The 21,564-nt window shown below is 41.7% G+C and overlaps 1 protein-coding gene across 4 annotated transcripts in view; it reads left to right on the plus strand.

The window, feature by feature from the left end:
• Positions 1-21,564, plus strand: part of NFIC (nuclear factor I C) — a 265,530-nt gene that overhangs the window by 14,004 nt on the left and 229,962 nt on the right. For all 4 annotated transcript variants that reach the window (XM_075352612.1, XM_075352613.1, XM_075352614.1 and 1 more), the window contains one exon: positions 12,031-12,562. In XM_075352612.1, coding sequence (XP_075208727.1) covers positions 12,031-12,562 — 532 coding nt within the window. The remainder of the gene's footprint in view (positions 1-12,030; positions 12,563-21,564) is intronic.

The following is a 21,564-nucleotide window of genomic DNA, read 5'->3' on the forward strand; positions in this document are numbered from 1 at the left end:
ACAAGGAGCTCTGAAGACCAAGGCATTTCCGTCTCCCGATAAAACTGGTAGACATTCTCTGCTCTTATGCAGTTGAAAGCTTGAAGGAAAACTACTAGAACATATTCTGGATAACTAAGTCCTGGGTATTGCAGAACGTGTGAAAATGTCGTGTGTTGATGCACTTCCACTACCGATGTACATTTCTAAGTGCACACACAGAATCTGTGTCCTCGGATAACCTTACTTTCTGTTCTCTTAACACAAACACCCCTCTCGAGCTCCACCTGTTCTTACTCCGGAAGTAAGAGCTCCCCCTCCATTTCTTGCATTTGCTTTGTAGAGTTAACCATTCATCAACCAACAGCACCCCTTATTCTTGTTAACAGCTTTGTTGTCAGCTCTCTTTAATGTTAAATGTCTAAGATTTTGTTGTGTCCTATTTTCGTCACTAAGGAGTGTGTCCTGTGCTTCAAATGTCCCTATCGTGCAAGGCATGCATTGTAATTTCCATAGTGGGTGCTCAACAGTTACAACTCGGAAAAAAAAGTCCCTGAACTCCATTAAAACTTTCCAATAATTTGATATTGTGAAGGAGAAGGGCAAAAATATAGGATTTAAATAATTTAAGATTAAAACCAATTAAAATGTGGAAAAACTACATAAATGGAAACTTTTACGATCATCACACTATAAACATTAGACATATAGTGTAACACAGTGTATTCAGATGAGATTCTTTTCTGTGGGTCCTCCTCAAACTGAAGGTGGAGGAGCTCAAGGTCTCTAATATCCACCAGCTCTATAATGTCCTCATGGAGGATGGAAGTGGCTCCTGTGAAGCTCTAGTGAACTCCATGCCCAAGAGAGTCAAGGCAGTGCTTGAAAATAATGGTGGCCACACAAAATATTCACACTTTGGGCACAATTTGGCCATTGTCACTTAGAGGTGTACTCACTTTTGTTGCCAGCGGTTGTGACATTAATGGCTGTGTGTTACGTTATTTAGCGGGCACAACAAATTTACACTGTTATACAAGCTGTACACTGACTACTTTACATTGTATCAAAGTGTCATATCTTCAGTGTCGTCCTATGAAAAGATATAAAATATTTACAAAATTGTGAGGGGTGTACTCACTTTTGTAATATACTGTATGTGGAGCTTTGGCCTGTCAATCACACCCCCATTTACTATAGCCCTGTTTTGCCTTGTATTGAAGTGCATAACTTTCTTGTTGTGTGTCTATCTCTATTCTCAGTATGCATTATATAAAATTGTTATCCTTTGAATGTTCTGTTTGTTATGGAATTGGAACCCCCACCCCTGCCTTCATCCTCGGATGTACGTAGAAGTGCAATACTCTAAACCACTGATGGAGAGGCCTCTGTGCAAGAACAACATGTGGGCCCTTTGCAGTCCAATAGCTCATCATAATGCACAATTCCATCTGCTTTGGAGGTGGAAATGGGCTGCCCAGGTTGCATTAATGATATGTCCGTTCCTTCCCTAAACACCCTTATTCAAGCTTAATGTATGTCCCTGAGGTCAGAACACAATTCTTCAAGCCATTTCCAGAAACATCCAGCGCATGCGCAATGTGTGGGTTAGGGCGCTTTCACACTTGCGTTGAACGGCATTCGTCACAATACGTTGTGTGACGGCAATGGATTCCTGTGAAATATAACGCGTTGCGTTAAGCCAAGAGAGAGAGACCCCATCATCACCACACAACCGGCACTACCGCACTCACCATCATCACTGCACACACCCCGGCACTAATTTAATTATTTGATTTTTTTTTTAAAAATGACGTGGGATCCCCCCATTTTTCTAAAACCAGCCAAGGTACAGCAGACAGCTAGGGGCTGATATTATAAGGGTGGGAAGGACCATCATTATTTGGTCCTTTCCAGCCTAACAATAGCAGCCCACAGTGACCCCAGAAGTGGTGCATCCATAAGATGTGCCAATTCTAGCACTGGGACCAGCTGTTCCCATTGCCCTGGTGCGGTGGCAGTCGGGGTAATAAGGAGTTAATAACAGCCCAAAGCTACTACTAAGCCCTAGCTTAGTGATGGCAAGCGTCTATGAGACTAATCACTAATTGTCCCTAATCTGTAAGTGAAAGTAAATAAACACAAACTCCCAAAAAATCCTTTATTTGAAATAAAAGACAAAAAGCATCCTCTTTCACCACTTTATTAACCCCCCAAACACCCTTCCAGTTCTGACATAATCCACACAAGGTCCCACGACTCTTCCAGCACTGCTACATCTGACGCTTACTGCGAGCGCCATAGAACAAGACTGTGAGCTGCAGGCAGCAACTGAAGTGAGTCGCACTATCAGCGGTGATGTCACTCAGGTTAACTGCAGCCACAGCTGGAGTCCTCCACTTGTGACAGCAAATCACCCAAGTGACTGAAGTGAGCCGCGCGATCAGCGATTTGCCATCACTCAGGTGATTTCCGGCCACAGGTGAGTCCCTCCACTTGTGACCACAAATCAGGCCGCCACGGAAGTGAGGACTTACCTTAGTGACGTCACCGCTGATGACGCGGCTCACTTCAGTCGCGGCCTGAACATCACAGCGGGGAACCCGTGACATCACTGCTGCGACACACCGTACTGTGGGGCACGCAGCTGTGATGTCAGGGGTTCACCCGAGTTCATTGTGATCACGCGGCTCTGTCTGCACTCAGAGCTGGTAGTCATGCTCTATGTTGCTGTGACAGGACAGAGATATAGCAGAGCTGAATCGCCGTGGGACCTCATGTGGATTACTTCAGACCTGCAGGAGTGTTTGGGGGTTAAAAAAGTGGTGAAAGAGGGTGCTTTTTATTTTATTTCAAATAAAGGATTTTTTGGCTGTTTTTGGTTATTTATTTTCACTTACAGATTAGTAATGTATGGTGTCTGATAGACGCCTGACAGTAATAACCTAGGGCTTAGTGGCAGCTATGGGCTGCCATTAACCCCCTATTACCCCGATTGCCACCGCAGCACGGTAATCGGAAAGAGCCAAGTAAAGTCCCAGGACTGTCGCATCTAATGGATGTGGCAATTCCAGACGGCTGCTGGCTGATATTTTTAGGCTGGTGGTCTTCCAATAACGTGGGTCTCCCTAGCCTGAAAATTTCAGTCCTCAGTTGTTAGGCTTTATCTTGGCTGGGTATCAATATTGAGGGGGACCGCACACCGTTTTTTTTTTTTAAATTACTCATTTATTTATTTTACTGTACGATATAGACCCACCCACCGGCGGCTGTGATTGGTTGAAGTCAGACAGCTGTCATTCAGTGTGGGGGCGCGTCTGATGGCAACCAATCACAGACAAGGGAAGCAGTGAATATGTGTGAGCCTAATGAGCGAATACAGTGAATATGTATGATTCTAATGAGCGCGTAGGGAAGAAGAATGAGAGGCTGCAGGAGCAGTGGGACAGCTGCGCCGGTGATCAGTGAGTATGAAGTGGAGAGAGGGAGACAGAGAGAGAGATTTTCACTCTTGCAATGTTTTTTTTATTCTGGAACAATGTGGGTGACTAGCTTTTTTTGTGATAAGAACACAGGTACAGCGCATACAAAACTTAACCATTTGTTACCATACGTTTTGCCATCCTTTTTTCATCCCCTCATTGAGTTCTGTGTGTGACAAAACTGCAAAAAAAAATGACATTCTGCTTTTTTTGTCAAAGATTTTGACAAATATTTGACATAAAACGCTACCAAAAAAAACTGCAACGTGCACATGGAAATTCTGATTTCTCAGACTTTGCTCGGGAAGCAAAAGCATGCAGTTTGTCATTGACACGGTGCAGTTTAAAACGCGACAAAAACGCGAGAAAAAATGCTACGTATGCACATAGCTGTAGTGTTCTAATTGCTGCCTCCATTTTTCAAAAACTAAAGTTTAATCAAACATCCTAGTTATAGTGCACGGTGTACCCTTGGTGTGGAAAGGAGGCTCAGTGCACCATTTCGTCCACTGGTTTTGCATGTCCTCGCCTCCATCATAGGTGACTGACAACACTGTCTTGCCTGAGGTTTCTCTGCAGGCAGTGCCCGCTTTAAGGAAAACAAGTGCTTTAAATCACCAGTGAGTGATAACACGAAAAAACAGTGGGTAGAATAGTGCACTGAGCCTCTTTGCCAAGCCAAGGGTGCACCAAGCAACCTATTGAGCATGTTTGATTAAACGTCAGTTTCTACAGAATGAAGGCAGCGATTAGAACACTACAAGTGTGTTATATTGGGGTGCATGCTGGAGACAGACGCTCCTAATTCAGCCTCGAGGACTGGAGTAAGATTAGTGTAAGGGTATGTGCGCACACTCTCCTTTTAAGCAGGTTTCTGCTTGGAATCCGTCTGCAAAAAAACTGCAAAAAATTTACATAATGGACAGCAGTATCAAAACGACATTGCTGTGCACATTCCATTTTATATCACTTCTTTTTATCAGTTCAGAGGGCTTCATTTTGACCGTTCTATATAATAGAAAGTATAGAGCAAAGGTGGGTGTGTATCTGCTGCATAACCAGAGAAGAAGCTGCCTTGGAATGGTGCATACCCTAAGGCGGTACTTTACACGATGCGACATCGCATCCGAAATATCGTCGGGGTCACGTCGTTAGTGACGCACATCTGGCGCCGGTAACGACATCGCAACGTGTAAATCCTTTGTGCGACAATAAACGATCGCAAATGCGTCGAAAATCGGTGATCTGTGTAGCGTCGGTCATTTTCATAATGTCGGGTCGACCGCAGATACGATGTTTGTCGTTCCTGCAGCTCCACACATCGCTGTGTGTAAACCCGCAGCAGCGGCAAACATCTCCTTACCTGCGTCCCGACGGCAATGCGGAAGGGAGAAAGTGGGCGGGATGTTATGTCCCGCTCATCTCCGCCCCTCCGCTTCTATTGGCCGGCTATGACGTCGCGGTGACGCCAAACACACCTCCCCCTTGAAGGAGGGATATTTCGGCAGTCACAGCGACGTCGCCGACCAGGTATGTGCGTGTGAAGCGAACATTATCGCTACGGCAGCAATCACCACATATCGCATGTGCAACGGGGGCGGGTACTATCGCGCTCGGCATTGCTAGCATCAGCTAGCAATGTCGCAACGTGCAAAGTACCCCTAAGACATCGGCAACCAGTATTTTGCATCAGTACTTGTAAGCAGGACTCAACTTGGAGTGAAACACAGCCCTGATATTTAAAGAGGAACCGACACTGTCATTAGTTTTTCATAAATCAATAGTACAAATGAAAATAAGAAACTTTGTAATATATCTTATCAGACAAATCTGCTTATTTCTCCTTCTGGAGAACCAACTGCCATCTCCTATCTTAGTAATGGGAAAAAACTTTATCCACTGAACACAGATTTTACCTGTGAATTGATACAGGTATAATATATCATTGTACTGTGTTAGCCAATTAATTGAATTGAGAATCTTGAAAATGAATGATCAATCCAGAAGGCGAAAGAAGCAGATTCCTTTGAAAATATATATTACAAAGTTGCTTATTTACATGTGTAGTATTGATTTGTAAAAGAAAAATTAAAATGACAGTTATTTTTTAAAAGCACATGATGCAGACCCTCCCTTCCGCAGATGGAGGCCTCTATTAGAAATATTACCCTGAATAGAGCAAATTAAAATGTATACAAGACCAATATTACCAATCGTACTTTTATATTAAATTGAATAATACCGCAAGAATAATAATACAATCAATATAATAGGCAAATAGTATCATCATGTACAGTAATGACGATACCACCATACTGATCATTTAACCAAAACTAAAACTGATATGACCACCACACAGTGACCATATAATGGTTGTATCAGTTCTACCCTCCCTGACAGCAGTGCTGTCGCTTATCCGTGTTATGTAAATAAAAGCTTATAACCTGACTTTAAATTCATCCATTGGTTTCATAAATTACTCTTTTGAAAGCTGAAACCCTCACAAATTTGGTTTAGGTTATGAAAATAAAGTTGCTGCAAAGCTGGAATATTGATCATTTAATGAACACAGAAAGGTCAGATTTTGGCAAGACAAAAGTTTTGTCGTCTTGTAATATAATGCACCCAATCCTAGTTTACATCGTCACCTGTGCTCACTAAATGATCGGTTAATTAGTGGGTGTGCGTAAAAAGAAACCCAGCACCCCAGACCTTCACTTGAACAGTAACTTCACCTCTGACAACATGCCAAAAATCCACCCTGCGACCAAAGCCTTGATTATCATGAGGCTGAAGACCAGATCCACTGCAGAGGTGGCTGGCACCTTTAATGTGTCTCAGCGTCAAGTACAAAGAATGAAAAAAAGATTTGAAGAGACTGGATATGTTTTTGACAAGCCCAGGTCCAGCAGACCCCACAAGACAACTGCTCAGGAGGAACATTTGTTGGTTAGAAAATCCAAAGCCAGCACCTCTTCCACTGCAGCAGAGCTCCAACAGGCCTGGTCACCTCAAGTCCCTGTGTCAACTAAAACAGTTTGTAGGATTCTGTCTCGAAATGGCCTCCATGGTCAACTCAGTGCCCAGAAGCCAGCACTAAACAAAAGGCAATTAAAAAACCGTGTGGCATTTGCAAAGTCCCACAGCCAGCTAAACAGATGGACACTGGGAAAGTGGCAGAAGGTGGATTTCTCTGATGACTCTTCAGTTGAATTACACTACAGCCACCGCAAATACTGCAGGAGACCTACTGGAGCCCGTATGGATCCAAAATACACCCAGAAAACAGTTAAGTTTGGTGGTGGAAAGATCATGCTCTTTGGTTACATTCAGTATGGGGGTGTGCGAAACTTTGCAAGGTGGAAGTCAATATCAATAGCCTAAAATATCAAGAAGTATTAGCTACCTCTTACATTCCCAATCATAAAAGAGGTCAAATTCTGCAGCAGGATGGTGCTCCATCGCATACATCCATCTCTACAACAAAATTTCCCCTGGCAAAGAAGATCAAGGTGCTCAAGGATTGGCCTGCCCAGTCACCAGACATGAACATCATTGAGCATGTTTGGGGTAGGATGCTGGAGTGTTTGTGTGTTATCGGCACTGGTATTTTGGGGCCCTAGGGGGTAGGCCCTGCAGCCTTAAGATATTTACTAATTAGTAAAATTATTAAACTGCAGTTTGTGATTATAGGTATTACCATAACATATTAAACTCCACACCAAAAATACATTTCCAATACACAAAAAAAATTAGCAGTTTTTAAGTGTAGCGTTATTAAAAAGTTTTTGCAGTTTTATAATTTTATCATCCATAGCCTATACTCTCTGACAGACATTCTGTCGCTTATCCATGTTGTGTAATAAAAGCTTATAACCTGACTTAAAATTCATCCATTGGTTTTATAAATTAGTCTTTTGAATGCTGAAACTCTCCCAAATTTGGTTTAGATTATGAAAATAAAGTTTCTGCAAAGCTGTAATATTGATAAATTAATGAACACAGAAAGGTCAGATTTTGGTAAGACAAAAGTTTTGTCGCACACAGAAGTAATGTGAAATTCAAACAAATAATTAACTTCTAATACAAAGATATGTTGCATAACATTGGTGAATGAAGTTGTGGTGCTATTAGCGCTATATATAATATTTTGTGTGACTTCCATGAGCTTGAAGGACTGCATCCATGGGGTTCAACAATGATTCATACAATTTATTGATGAAGTTATCAGTAAATAGCAAGGAATGCAGTCTTACATGCCTCCCAGAGTTCATCTAGATTCTTTGGTTTTGTCTTCCAAGCTTCCCCTTTCATCCTACCCCAAACATGCTCAATGATGTTCATGTCTGGTGACTGGGCAGGCCAGTCCTTGAGCACCTTGATCTTTGCCAGGAGGAACTTTGTTGTAGAGATGGATGTATGAGATGGAGCACCATCCTGCTGCAGAATTTGACCCCTCTTATGATTGGGAATGTAAGAGGTAGCTAATACTTCTTGATATTTTAGGCTATTGATATTGCCTTCCACCTTGCAAATGTTTCGCACACCCCCATACTGAATGTAACCAAAGACCATGATCTTTCCACCACCAAACTTAACTGTTATTGGGTGTATTTTGGATCCATACGGGCTCCAGTAGGTCTCCTGCAGTATTTGCGGCAGCTGTGGTCTAATTCAACTGAAGAGTCATCAGAGAAATCCACCTTTTGCCACTTTTCCATCATCCATCTGTTTAGCAGGCTGTGGGACTTTGCAAATGCCACACGGTTTTTTAATTGCTTTTTGTTTAGTGCTGGCTTTTGGGCACTGAGTCGACCATGGAGGTCATTTCGAGACAGAATCCTACAAACTGTTCTAGTTGACACAGGGACTTGAGGTGACCAGGCCTGTTGGAGCTCTGCTGCAGTGGAAGAGGTGCTGGCTTTAGATTTTCTAACCAACAAATGTTACTCCTGAGCAGTTGTCTTGCGGGGTCTGCCGGACCTGGGCTTGTCAAAAACATATCCAGTCTCTTCAAATCTTTTTTTAATTCTTTGTACTTGACGCTGAGACACATTAAAGGTGCCAGCCACCTCTGCAGTGGATCTGGTCTTCAGCCTCTTGATAATCAAGGCTTTGGTCGCAGGGTGGATTTTTGGCATGTTGTCAGAGGGGAAGTTGGAGTTCAAGTGAAGGTCTGGGGTGATGGGTTTCTTTTTATACACACCCACTAATTAACCGATCATTTAGTGAGCACAGGTTTGGGTACATTATATGACATTATATGACAAGCCAACAAAACTTTTGTCTTCTCAAAATCTGACCTTTCTGTGTTCATTAAATGATCAATATTTCAGCTTCGCAGCAACTTTATTTTCATAACCTAGACCAAATTTGGGAGGGTTTTAGCTTTCAAAAGAGTAATTTATAAAACCAATGGATGAATTTAAAGTCAGGTTATACGGTTTTATTTACATAACATGGATAAGTGACAGAACTTCTGTCAGGGAGTCTAGTAAGACTAGGTTCACATTTCCGTCAATTTGTATCAGTCACAATTCGCGGCTCTGGTAAACAAGGGAATCCATTTGGTGGATTCCGTTGTTCCCATAGACTTGTATGAGCGGCGGATTGTGACTGATGACGCTGCGCTGCATCCTCCGCCCGACTGATCAGTCGTGGAACGACTGACCGTCGGGCGGCAAGAACGCAGCATGTATTGTTTTTTGAGCAGCGGAATCCTTTTGATTCCGCTGCGCATGCTCTCTCTCGGTGGCCGAACGATCAGCTGATCGCCCGGCAGCCGCCTTCTGTGAGCGATCAGCTGAGCATCCAGTGGCCGCCTTCTGTGAGCGATCAGCTGATCACCCGGCAGCCGGCTAATGTGAGCGATCAGCTGATCACCCGGCGGCCGGCTATTGTGAACAATCACCTGATCACCCAGCGGCCGGCTATTGTGAACAATCAGCTGATCGCTTTCTATCTGACGTTTTACCCCGGAATCCGACAATGAATTCTATTCTTGTCATCCGTTGTACAACGCATCAGTCACAAGCGTCAAGCAACGCATGTGACTGATGCAAAACAACGGAAATGTGAACCTAGCCTAAAGAGTCAAAATAATAAACTAAGATGCTACTCATTTTTTGCTGCTCCAGTTACAGTTCTTGCTTCTCTTTCGTTTTATGAGCTGTAGGGGAGATGTTAAGACTTTCTCACACAGCACTGCTGCAGCCAATCACTGAGTTTAGTGGTTTGTGCCATCTCCACATGCTGAGTTCATTGATTGGCTGCAGTGGTGATGTGCACCGTATTCGTGATGTGACAGTTGTGGCAGATAGCTGAAAAGGTTCAGACAATCTCAGTTTATTTTTAGAACTCTCTGATAATTGTTTTACCCTCCTCTAGAATCTTTAGATTCTATCATTTTCTGACATTTGCTACCAGCTTCATTGTGTCATTATGTCCCGTAAACTTGAATTTTTTAGTACTCCATAAGGCCACTTACACACAGCAGAACTTTAGTGAGAATTTTGCTTTAGTACTTGTAAGATGAATTCAGTAGAAGAATTACACAGATAAAATATTATAATGGAAAGGTGTGCACATCCTTTGTTTTGGACCTAATTGTGGGCAACAAAAACTGTAGAAAAATACTTACACGTCATTCACACAACAAGTTTTTTATGTACGATAAAAATGGACCAAGTTTCATTAGTGATTATTATGAGTATGTGGGAACTAAGAAGATGGAGGGCACCACTATATCCCTGGGATCATCCCTGGCAAGGAAGAGTACAAATGCACAAGAGAAAAAAGATTGCCAGCAAATGAGGGATCAACCAGACAATTTTAAGGTAAAACAAAAGTGACAGAACCTTTATTTAATGGTGACACGGAAAAAACACATCAAACATGTGGAAAATATATACATACACAGATGTGGAAACTGCCACTTACAAAATACGGTACAAAGACAGGTAAAAGCAATTAAAACACACAACACTGGACCACCAGGAAAATGTTGAAATAGTGTACACGCATAATATAATCCCCAAAAGATCGAGACATGAATAATAGCGGTACTATGCAAATTTGCAAAATTTCCATAGCCCTTAAAGAAGTCACTACGTGACGATACGCGTGGGGCCAGGACCACCAGGATTACTGAGTATATCTTCTGTTTTGAGGATTTTGTTGCTCTTTATTTAGGCCCCGACTTCCAACATGTATTACCTATTTTTGGGTAACTTCATTTTTCCAGACCCCCAGTATTACCTTTTGTTTGGTTTGTGTTATCCATTCAGGGCTAAAACTATTTAAAGCTGTTTCAAACTCCTCCATGCGGTGATTTTTGGTGCATTGTGCACAGATCGATTATATAAGCATTGCTATTATTTATCTCCTGATTCTCATTTGGGAATAGTGCTGCATTAGAGCTAATACAGGCTCTGTGCACACTTCTATGTGCAATAATAATTTCTGATGCACTTTACTCAGTCTCAACATTTGCGTAGTACCGCTATTATTCATGTCCCGATCTTTTGGGGATTATATTATGCGTGTACACTATTTCAACATTTTCCTGGTGGTTCAGTGTCGTGTGTTTTAATTGCTTTTAACTGCCTTTGTGTTTTGTATGTGGCTGTTTCCACATCTGTGTATGTATATATTTTTTACATGTTTGATGTGTTTTTTCCGTGTCACCATTAAATAAAGGTTCTGTCACTTCTTTTTTTACCTTATAATTGTCTGATTGATCCCTCATTTGCTGGGAATCTTTTTTCTCTTGTGCATTTACTATGAGTATGTACACACAGTGTTTTTATATCGCTTTTTTATGTGTTTTTAGTGCAGTTTTGTGACAAAACTTCATGTAAATCCAGGAAAGTCAATGAAAATAATGACGTTTTGTGCACATTGCCTTTTTGTTCCTTTGCAGATTTGGTGCAGAAATAAATCTACAGCATGTCAATTCTTTCAGCATTTTTAGCAGCGTTTTTCCACCTGAGAATGCATAGAAAACACATGGAATAACACATGCAAAAAAACACATAAAAATGTACTGAAACCATGGCCAAAAAGTGGCAAAAACATCAAGAGAAGCAGATTTGGTGCAGAAATTTCTGCAACCAAATACTCAACATGCGTGATTGGCACTTCAACTCATTTCTAAGTTGGATCTAACACTCAGACTAATATTGGACATGTCTTCCTGATTTCCCCCTAGACTGTCATAGATATGAGTGCTATCTGTGGAAAACACGGAGAGCACTCGTATGTAAAAAAATAGTCATTAGAATAAGAACTAACCAAAATATTGCTTGTTGAAAATGCCCTCGGCAGGGTTATACCATTTTTTACTACTCTTTCTGTGGAAAAAAAGTGTAGTAAGGACAGATTTTGGCTTCATATTGACTACAATTGTAAAACACCATTAAAGCACTTTAAAAATGACAAGCTAGTATTTCAGAAAGGAGTTGCAAGCCAAAGCCTGCTCTCTTTGCTTCAGACTCTGTTCACACAGGCCCTCCATCGTAGCCGGTCTACCAGAAACCAACTAATTATACTTTTTACTCTACCCACACAGGATGAATTTCACCCATTTATTGAAGCCCTGCTCCCTCATGTACGGGCTTTTGCCTACACTTGGTTCAACCTACAGGCACGAAAAAGAAAATATTTCAAGAAGCATGAGAAAAAAATGACTAAAGAAGAAGAGCGAGGTGTAAAAGATGAACTATTGAATGAGAAAGCTGAGGTAAAGCAGAAGTGGGCATCCCGCCTTTTAGCAAAGCTTCGCAAAGATATTAGGCCAGAGTTTCGGGAGGACTTTGTGTTGTCTATTACTGGAAAGAAGGCTGCCAGTTGTGTCCTCTCAAATCCGGACCAGAAGGGCAAGATAAGGAGAATAGATTGCCTACGACAGGCAGATAAGGTGTGGAGGTTGGATCTTGTCATGGTAATCCTTTTCAAAGGCATTCCATTGGAGAGCACGGATGGAGAGAGACTGATGAAGGCAGCACACTGTTCAAACCCCCAGCTATGTGTGCAGCCGCACCACATCAGTATTTCTGTAAAAGAACTAGACCTGTACTTGGCCTACTTCATTCGGGAAAGAGGTGAGACAATATTTTTGTGTTCATTCAGCTTTTCAATGGTAAATGTAACGCTATAATTCCAACTGTATGTCCTGATAAATTGCCATTAAGTCACTATTATCTGAAAGTGAACCATTCCTTTTGTTAAAGTGGTAGTCTTGGAAGAGAAGAAAATAAATGACTAAAACAAATGTAATTATAAATACATTTCAAAATACTTTTAATTGGCATAACACGCTTGTTTTCTCAAGGGAGCTGATCAGTATAGAATTAAAATGGTTGCATATCCTATAGTGTAGTGAGCTCTTCTCCCCTCCATGTGCACTAAGATGTGCTCCCTGTATGTATTGTGATCTAATATTGGAGATAACAGGGTGCTGAGGTAAAAAGAGGCTGCTCACACTGCGGATACCAGGGTGCTGAGGTAAAAGGTGGCTGTTCTCCACCCTATCTGATTTAATATTAAAGATATCAGGGGCTGGTGAGGTAAGAAGAGGCTACTCACACTTCTTTCCACCCAGTCTATTTGATCTAATACTGGAGATAAAAGGGGTGCTGAGGTCAAAAGAGGTCACTCACACTGCAGTTCAAACTGTCATTATGATCTAATTCTGGAGGTACCAAAGTTACTGAGATAAGAAGAGGCTGCTTATACTGCTGTCCACCTTTTCTTTCTGACCTAATACTGGAGATATTAGGGTTGTTCAGGTTTGAAAAGGCCACTCTCACTGTTGACCACTCTATCATTCTGATCTAATATTTGAGATACCAGGAGTGCTGAGGTAATAAGAGGCTGCTCACATTGTTGTCCACCCTGTCATTCTGATCTAATATGTGAGATACCAGGAATGTTGAAGTAGTAAGAGGCTGATTACACGAGAGTCCACTCTGTCATTCTGATCTAATATTTAAGGTACCAGAAGTGCTGAGGTAAGAAGGGCCTGCTCACATTGCTGTCTACCCTGTCTTTCTGATCTAATACTGGAAATTTGTACCAGGGGTGCTGAGGTAAGAAGATTTTGCTCACATTGCTCTCCATCCTTTCTATGCAATTTAATACTGGAGGTACTAGGGGTGCTGCGGTAATAAGCGATCACTCACACTGCTGTCCACCTTGTCTTTATGATCTAATACTGGAGATACCATGGTTGTTGAGGTAAGAAAGGGCTTCTTACACTGCTGTCCACCTTGTATTTATGATCTAACAATGAAGATACAGGGGTGCTGAGGTAAGAAGAGGCTTCCAACATTGCTGTCTACCCTGTCTGAATGCTGGGTGGCTGTTGTGAACTAGAGATCACTTATACCATATTCTGTCATGCCATCTCCAGATCACAATAGAAGAGATGCCTACTTCATAAGAGCACTTGTACTTGTCCTACTAACATTCCAAGACAGATTTCTAACTCTGTAGTAATTACCTCAGTAGACAAAATGAGCAGGATTTGCTAATTAAATGTATTTATCTGTAATGACATTTCCTTTGATGATGAATTTTGTTGTGCCAGCTTAGCCACCCTCCGTCCTGCCCCAGCTCCACCAACTTTGGCGGAGCTGGCAGGGACCTGTGTAAAAATAAAAATATGACATTTCATGGATTTTCATGACAGAATTCTATCAAACTCCTTCTTGGATCAGGGCTTTTACTTTCAGTTCTCTTAGTTTTGATTATTTACGTTCTTTGGTTGGCAGAGGGGCTGCTACAGTAACAAGACATAGTTTTTGTTGTGGAGTCAGGTTGGCATGTAATGGACTGATTGGGGGATGATTTTTGGGGATATTTTACTGCCCTCATTGCTGTAATGATTATTGCTTATTATTTACAGAAATCTGACAGCTTCAAAGTTGCCGACAATTAGGTTAAGTGAACGTTAACGAGGTTGGCCCTACTTTTACATTGATGGTCTACCCTTAGAATAGATCATCAATGTGTGATCGGCTGGGGACCGACACTTGGCACCCCCGCCGATCAGCTGTTCTCGGTGCCGGCGGCAGCAGCAGGTGACCAGAAATGCTCAGTTCCGGAGCCGCTCCATCAACTGATGGCGAACGGGTACTGCACATCCGCTTCCCATTCAAATCAATACGAGGTGGATGTGCGACCACTATGAAAAGACGGGGCAGCTCCTGAACTGAGCATTTCCTGCTGCCAGCATCGAAAACAACTGATCGGGAAGGGGAGGGGGGGGTGCCGGGTGTCAGACCCCGGCTGCTCAGACATTGATGGCCTATTGTACAGATAGGCCATCAATATTTAGGTTATGGACAAGCTCTCTAAATGAACAATTGTTTTCAGTGGATGACACATCTCTTGATGTCTAGGTTTAGTGCAGTTAGTTTTCCCTGCGCAGCACAGCTACAGGCCAAGTGCATAGCATTGCAGCACAACCCCATTTACTCCATATGTTTAGCCATCAATCCTTTGCTGGCTAGCAATTTACTGAATATGTGCAAAGATAACAGTGTTTTGGCATATATGGGCAAGCGGTTTATACGTTTCAGACACAAGAGCTTTCTTTAGTATAAAGTAATACACTATTTAAATTCAGGTTAATGTCCTGATTTTAAAAAAAACTATACTAGAATTGTGTGACAGAGGTTTGGAAAGCTGAAGGGTCTGTCCAGTAAAAACAAGTTATCGTGGGTCTGACCACTGGGACCCTCACTGATCGGTAGACCATTAAGATGGAGTGGAAGCGCACACATTCGCTATGGGGCTACCAAATGCTTAGCAGCCACACGGCAATGAATGGAACTTCGGTCGAGCATCCAACCTGCTATTTGATTTAGTAGCGGTCAGCCCCAGCAGTGAGACCCCACCAATCAGTTAGCTGTTACTGGATAACCCCTTTAATGGATTAGTTGTTTCAGTTGCACATTCTACTTGTCTTTATATAAAACGTTGGTTGGGGGTAGACATCTTCCACGATGACATGAACTTGCAGCCCTGTCTAGTCTTAGAAAACACACAGCTAGTAATCAGTACTCTGACTTTTCGCCTTGTTTCATTCTGTTAGAGGCCATGTGCAGCTTTTGTAAGGACAACGTATTTGTTCATTGTGTTGGAAAGCCTCTGAGGGCTCTATAAACATGGCATTATTGCATTGATCATTCTCCCTCCACAACATTTCATGCCTTACAGTTGTTTCTTTTGTATTCTTTCGGCCTTGCTTTGTCTCTCTTACGTCAGCATTATTCTCTTAGCGCCCCACTGACTCATGAAGGTTGAAACTCTAGGGAAATTTGGCCTGGAAGATTGTGTCCCTTCTGATGGGAGAATGTGTAGCTTTACTCATGGTAATTGTGAGTGTTTCTCCTTCTGACGTTTCCGCTTTATCTGCCCGTCTCACCCTTTGTCTCGTGTTTTCTCCTTCCCTAGAAGGTCACATGACACTTCTCACTGCGGTTTCTTTGCAGAAGTCTTAACAAATTTTACTTATTTCAGTTTGTGGCTTGTGAGGAAAATATGGGGGCTGGGAAGAAAGAACAGATCTCTAAATGAATAAGTAAACTGAATATGCTGAATGTGCATAGAAGAGAGTTAGAGACGATGGATGAGAAGCAGAGATGTTGTGGTAATATTGAGATCACTGATGTCCTCTCCTCCACCCTCTGTTACCCCCTCTCTTACAGAGAATACTCGTTCTCCTCCCTGTGCCCTGAGAGATGCAGCAGATGGCACCAGTCTGCCTGGCAATATGAGGGAGGGGCTCATCTGTCCTTTTTCTGTGCCAGGCTTTACAGATGTGCATTAACCCTTACAAATCAGTTGCCACCTGCTATCCCTTATCTCTACTCCTTCAGCTTATTTGCCTTTTTTCATCATACCACCATTGGCTTTCAGGTTTTTGAAGAGACATACTAAACAATTATATTTTTCTGTTATAGTAGCAATAATAATAATAATTATCTGACATTCCTTGGGAGAATTTTGCTTAAGCATGATTTCAAAGCCAAAACATTTTACTATTTTTAGCATCTTTCCATCTCATAAAGTTAGGATGTGCCATCTCTTTCTAATGTGTCTAGCCGTGGGCGATGTACTCACTTTTTTCGCATCGGCACACTACAGAAAGATGGGGGTCCTAGGTGTGTGTCTGGTAGTAATTTTGCCGTTGAGGACACCCACAGGTTCAGCCCTGCCTCGCTCTGAGCTGACCCAGACTCCTTTATCCCCAAGATGAGGAAGCCAGACAAGTTTGTAAAAGCAGAGTCCTTTTTACTGAAGAATAAGCTTATGTACAAAGGATAGCAGGTATTACACTTTTAGTTTCCTTCTGCGTAATACAGAAGCAGATTCATAATGGTTCTGGATGGCAGTACAATACATGTGAATGTTTGGGATGAACAGCACGGCAATGGGGGTGACTCCATTCTTTAAGAAATTAACATAGGTGAGCTCTTGCTAGCTACCACCCTACTAAACACACCACCGGTCTGATCTAATCCACCTTCTCTTCAAGGCTGTTCACAAGAGTCCAGTACACTACTGCTGCATAATAGCTGTTTCAGTCCTAGAGTATCCCCACTCCCCTGCTGAAGGGAACTGCCACCACTGTAGGTTCCCTGCTGAACTTGTTCTTGACACATACACACACCCCGAAATTGTTCTATTTCCTCTTAGGGTGTCCTCACGCCTCCCTCGCTTACCAACAACTTCTCCTTGACAGGAAAAACAGTTTCTTTCCCTGTACCCTAGCCCCTCCCACTGTGAGCTAGTGCCAATTGTTAACTCTAATTGTCTCTGTTCACTATCTGTTGCTCATCAGAACATAGCTTTCTCACATTGCATTGCACAACATTATGCAGGAAAACATTAAAGGGGTATTCCCATCTCCAAGATCCTATCCTAATATGTAGTAAGTTTAATAATAATAATAATAATAATAATAATAATAATATTAGTAGTAAATAACTCCAGTTAGAAATGTAGTATAATTCTTCTTATTCACTATGTTGCTTACCTCATGTGCAGGGTATTGCAGGACCTTAGGTATCCATGGTTATGACCACGCATGTAACAATAGTTATTTGCTAGTGGTCGTACCCATGGATACATTAGGTCCTGCAATGCCCTGCACATGAGGTAAGTGACAGTGAATCAGAAAAACTATACTACATTTCTAATTGGAGGTATTTGCTAATATTAATATTATTACACTTACTACATATTGGGATAGGATATTGGAGATAGGTCAAGATACAGTTAAAGGGGTATTCCTATGTCCAGCAGACCCATTTAAACATTACACATCAGATTACATGACATTAACGCGATTGGTGTCTTCAGGGGGAATGTGACAGCCTGTCAACCTCCTTACATCTGCATGATCAATGCAAGTCTAACTACTGAAAACCCCATCTAAAAGAGTTGTCTCATGTTTGTCCATTTTATCGATTTCTCCTGTAGAAATTACACTTCTGCATCACAAAACCTCAGCAAATCATAAAATGTATCTGATTTTTTAGATGTAGTTTAAAATGGTGCTATGGAAAAGTGGCTAATGGCAATTTGCCAGCAATCATATATTTGAGAAAAGTCTTATGGGAGCTTTTGGTTTTAATTTATTTTCCTTGCTTATATAGCTCAAATGAATACTGTAAGACTTTACAAATACTGTCATCACTGTCCCCATTGGGTTCACTACTAAATTCTGTATTAAATCTCTTTGGAAGGAACCAGAGTACATCGACACAAACATGGGAGAACCTTCATACTCTATGCTGTTACACATGCACATGTACATTTACACACACACATATACACAAATACTATACATGATCACATCTTCTAGTTGCTGAGCAGGAGCTGAACGAGGCTGCACATCCTGTGCAGCCGAAGGACCTTCTACATAATTAACTGCAAGACCTTAGAGGTCATGTGATCAGTCACATGACCGGAAAGGTGATTGATTTTCTCATGTGAAAGGTCAATCAGCTGCTCAGTTCCTGCAGTGTCCATTCAAATCTTGGCAAGCTTCCTCTCCTGCTCTGTGCCGATTACATAGATCAGTGAAGAGCTGAAGGAGACAGGGCAGGACACGGTGTCAGTGTTCTCCTCCATCACAGGAAGTTGCTATCTAATGGTTGCCAGTAATAGATCAGTGACATAGAGCTGCAAATCCTCAGTTTCTCCTATGTGATTTATACAGTAGTTACAGTGTCTCTTAGGCAATGTATACAGCAGCCTCAGTGTATTCTATAGATGTATACAGCAGTCCCAGCATATAATATGAGATGTATACAGCAGACCCAGTGTATCCTATAGATGTATACACCAGGCTCAGTGTATCCTATGTGATGTATACAGCAATCTCAGTGTATCTTATGTGATGTATACAGCTGTTTCATTGTATCCTATGTAATGTATACAGTAGAGTCTCAGTGTATCCAATATAATGTATATAGCAGATTATCAGTGTATTCTATGTGATGTTTGTTCAGCAATATCAGTGTATCATTTATGACGTATACAGCAGTCTCTGTCTATGCTATGAGATATACAGTTAGGTCCAGAAATATTTGGACCAAATCTTTGTGATTTGGGCTGTGTATGCTTATGTTTTTGACTTAAAATAAAACCACGGAGGTGAAAGTGTAGACTTTCATGTTTGACTAAAGGGTTAAATAAAAATATCCTGGTAAATGTTTAGGGATTTCAACAATTTTTCTACAAAAAGGGCTCAAAAGTAAGTGGACAAGTTAGCTTTACCATGAATAAAATATTTCTTTTTAATACTTTGTAGAGAATCCTTTACAGGCACTTCAGAATTCTTCCAGCTCCTTCTGTCTTCAGTCACAATATTAATAAACACTAGTGACCCAGGGCCATTGGAAGCCATGCATGACCAGCCATCACACTGCCTCCACCATGTTTTATGGAGGATGTGGTGTGCTTTGGATCACGAGCCATTCCAAGCCTTTACCATACTTTCTTCCTTCCATCATTCTGGTACAAGTTGATGTTAATTTCATCTATCCATACAATTCTTTTCCAGCACTGGGATGGCTTCTTTAGATGTTTTTTTGTCAAAGTCTAATTTGGCCTTTCTATTTCTAAGGCTAATTAATGGTTTGCACCTTGTGGTGAACCCTCTATATTTGCTCTCATGAAGTCTTTTCTTACGGTAGACTTAGATACTGAAACTCCTACTTCCTGGAGAGTATTCTTCACTTGGGTGGATGTTGTGAAGGGGTTTTTCTTCACCATGGAAAGGATTGTGCAGTCATCCATCACTGTTCTCTTCTGTTGATGTCCAGGTCTTTTTGAGTTCACAAGTTCACCAAAGTGCTCTTTTTTGTTAGAAAGTACCAAACTGTTGATTTGGCCACTCCTAACATTCATTTCTCTGATGGATTTCTTCTTTATAACCTAATGATAGTCTGTTCCTCTTCCATTGACACCTGATTTGATTGCATGTTTTGGGTTCACAGCAACAGCTTCAAAAATGCAAATGTCACATCTGGAATCAGGTCCAGACCTTTTACTAATTGATGAATTAATGAGGGAATAGCCCATGCAGCCCATTGAAGAGCTTTTGAGATAATTGTCCAATTACTTTGAGTCCCTTGAAAAAGAGGCAGCTACAAATGAAAGAGCTGTAATTCCTAAACCCTTACTCCAATTAAAATGTTAATATCCTCAAATTAAATTAAAGGGGTTTTCCCATGAACACAGTTACGTTTGATCAATAGATCATGGAATAATAATAATTTCCACAATTGGATGTGTTTAAAAAATGTTCCTGTGCTGAGACCATCTGACCATACAGAGACATAGTCTGATCATACCACATCTACTGGGTAGGGGAGAATGCAAAAGAGAGTATACAGACAGGACTGCACGGGATCATAGATGATTCTTTTTGGGAGGTAAAACATTCCCCTGCCTTTTTTTTTTAAAATGTTTTACCTCAAAGGAAAAATACTTTGTGATGCTGTAATGTCTGTATACTTTTTTACATTGTCTCTTGCTCAGGAGCTGTGGTATAATGAGACTATTTCTCTGTACGCTTACACAGTACATAACTGGAAAATATATGTAGGATTATCTCAGCACATGTGATGTATACAAGAGTCTCAATATATCCTATGTCATGTATATACAACAGTCTCAGTGTACACAAAACAAAGGATACCAAAAGTCCGAGGTCATGTGCACTGAGCCGAAATCCAGTGTCGGGCAGTGATGACGGCGGAGAGGTGAGTGAGATCATCCTCTGATGCTGCGCATTCATTAGTATGTTAGCATGCCCACAGGGGCCTACTAACATGCTAATGGAGCCAAGAAGCCAGAGTAACTAACGCCAAGGGGACTAGTGCCTTCGCTCATTAGTATACGATAAAAGATCTTTAGTAATACTTTTTCTAAATATCCCTTTATCTATGCTAGTGTATACAGGGACTGATAGACAGAGATTAGCAATATGCACCCAGAACTACTCGTGGTGCTGGCTGCATATTGCACCTGACAGGTTCACTTTAAACATGAGCCAACAGCAAATATTAAGTAGCCCCATCAGTAGTGCAATGCTATAAGGGATCCCATATTTCAACCTCTATGGTTGTCAAAAAATAGAATAAATGTTGGACACCATGGGAAGAATATATACTCCACAAATAGTACTATAATACACTGGATATATAAACAGACAGACCCTCCAAAAGTCTGACTAAATAATTAGACCATTAAATGGATTCAAACTTGCTGGTTGTACGCTGTGAAGGAGGGAAAATGAATCCAGTGTGGATGGAGGAGTAAAGCCCACTTGGGCCCAGTGTGTCATATACTATGTATACAGCAGTGTCAGTAGGGAGAACACAAGCGAGAGACCGCAGCGCACTGAACCCTGATCGTGGATACGAACAGCTGTGATCTCCTGCGTGAGGAGACTCGCAGCCCCGCAGATCAGGACTCGCTGCATCCAGGACGCAGTGAGTACTGACCATGGGCACATACCCTTAAGCGGGCTTTACACGCTGCGACATCGCTAATGCGGAGTCGTTGGGGTCACGGAATTTGT

The sequence above is a fragment of the Anomaloglossus baeobatrachus genome, chromosome 1 (assembly GCF_048569485.1).
Source record: "Anomaloglossus baeobatrachus isolate aAnoBae1 chromosome 1, aAnoBae1.hap1, whole genome shotgun sequence".
Classification (NCBI taxonomy): Eukaryota; Metazoa; Chordata; class Amphibia; order Anura; family Aromobatidae; genus Anomaloglossus; species Anomaloglossus baeobatrachus.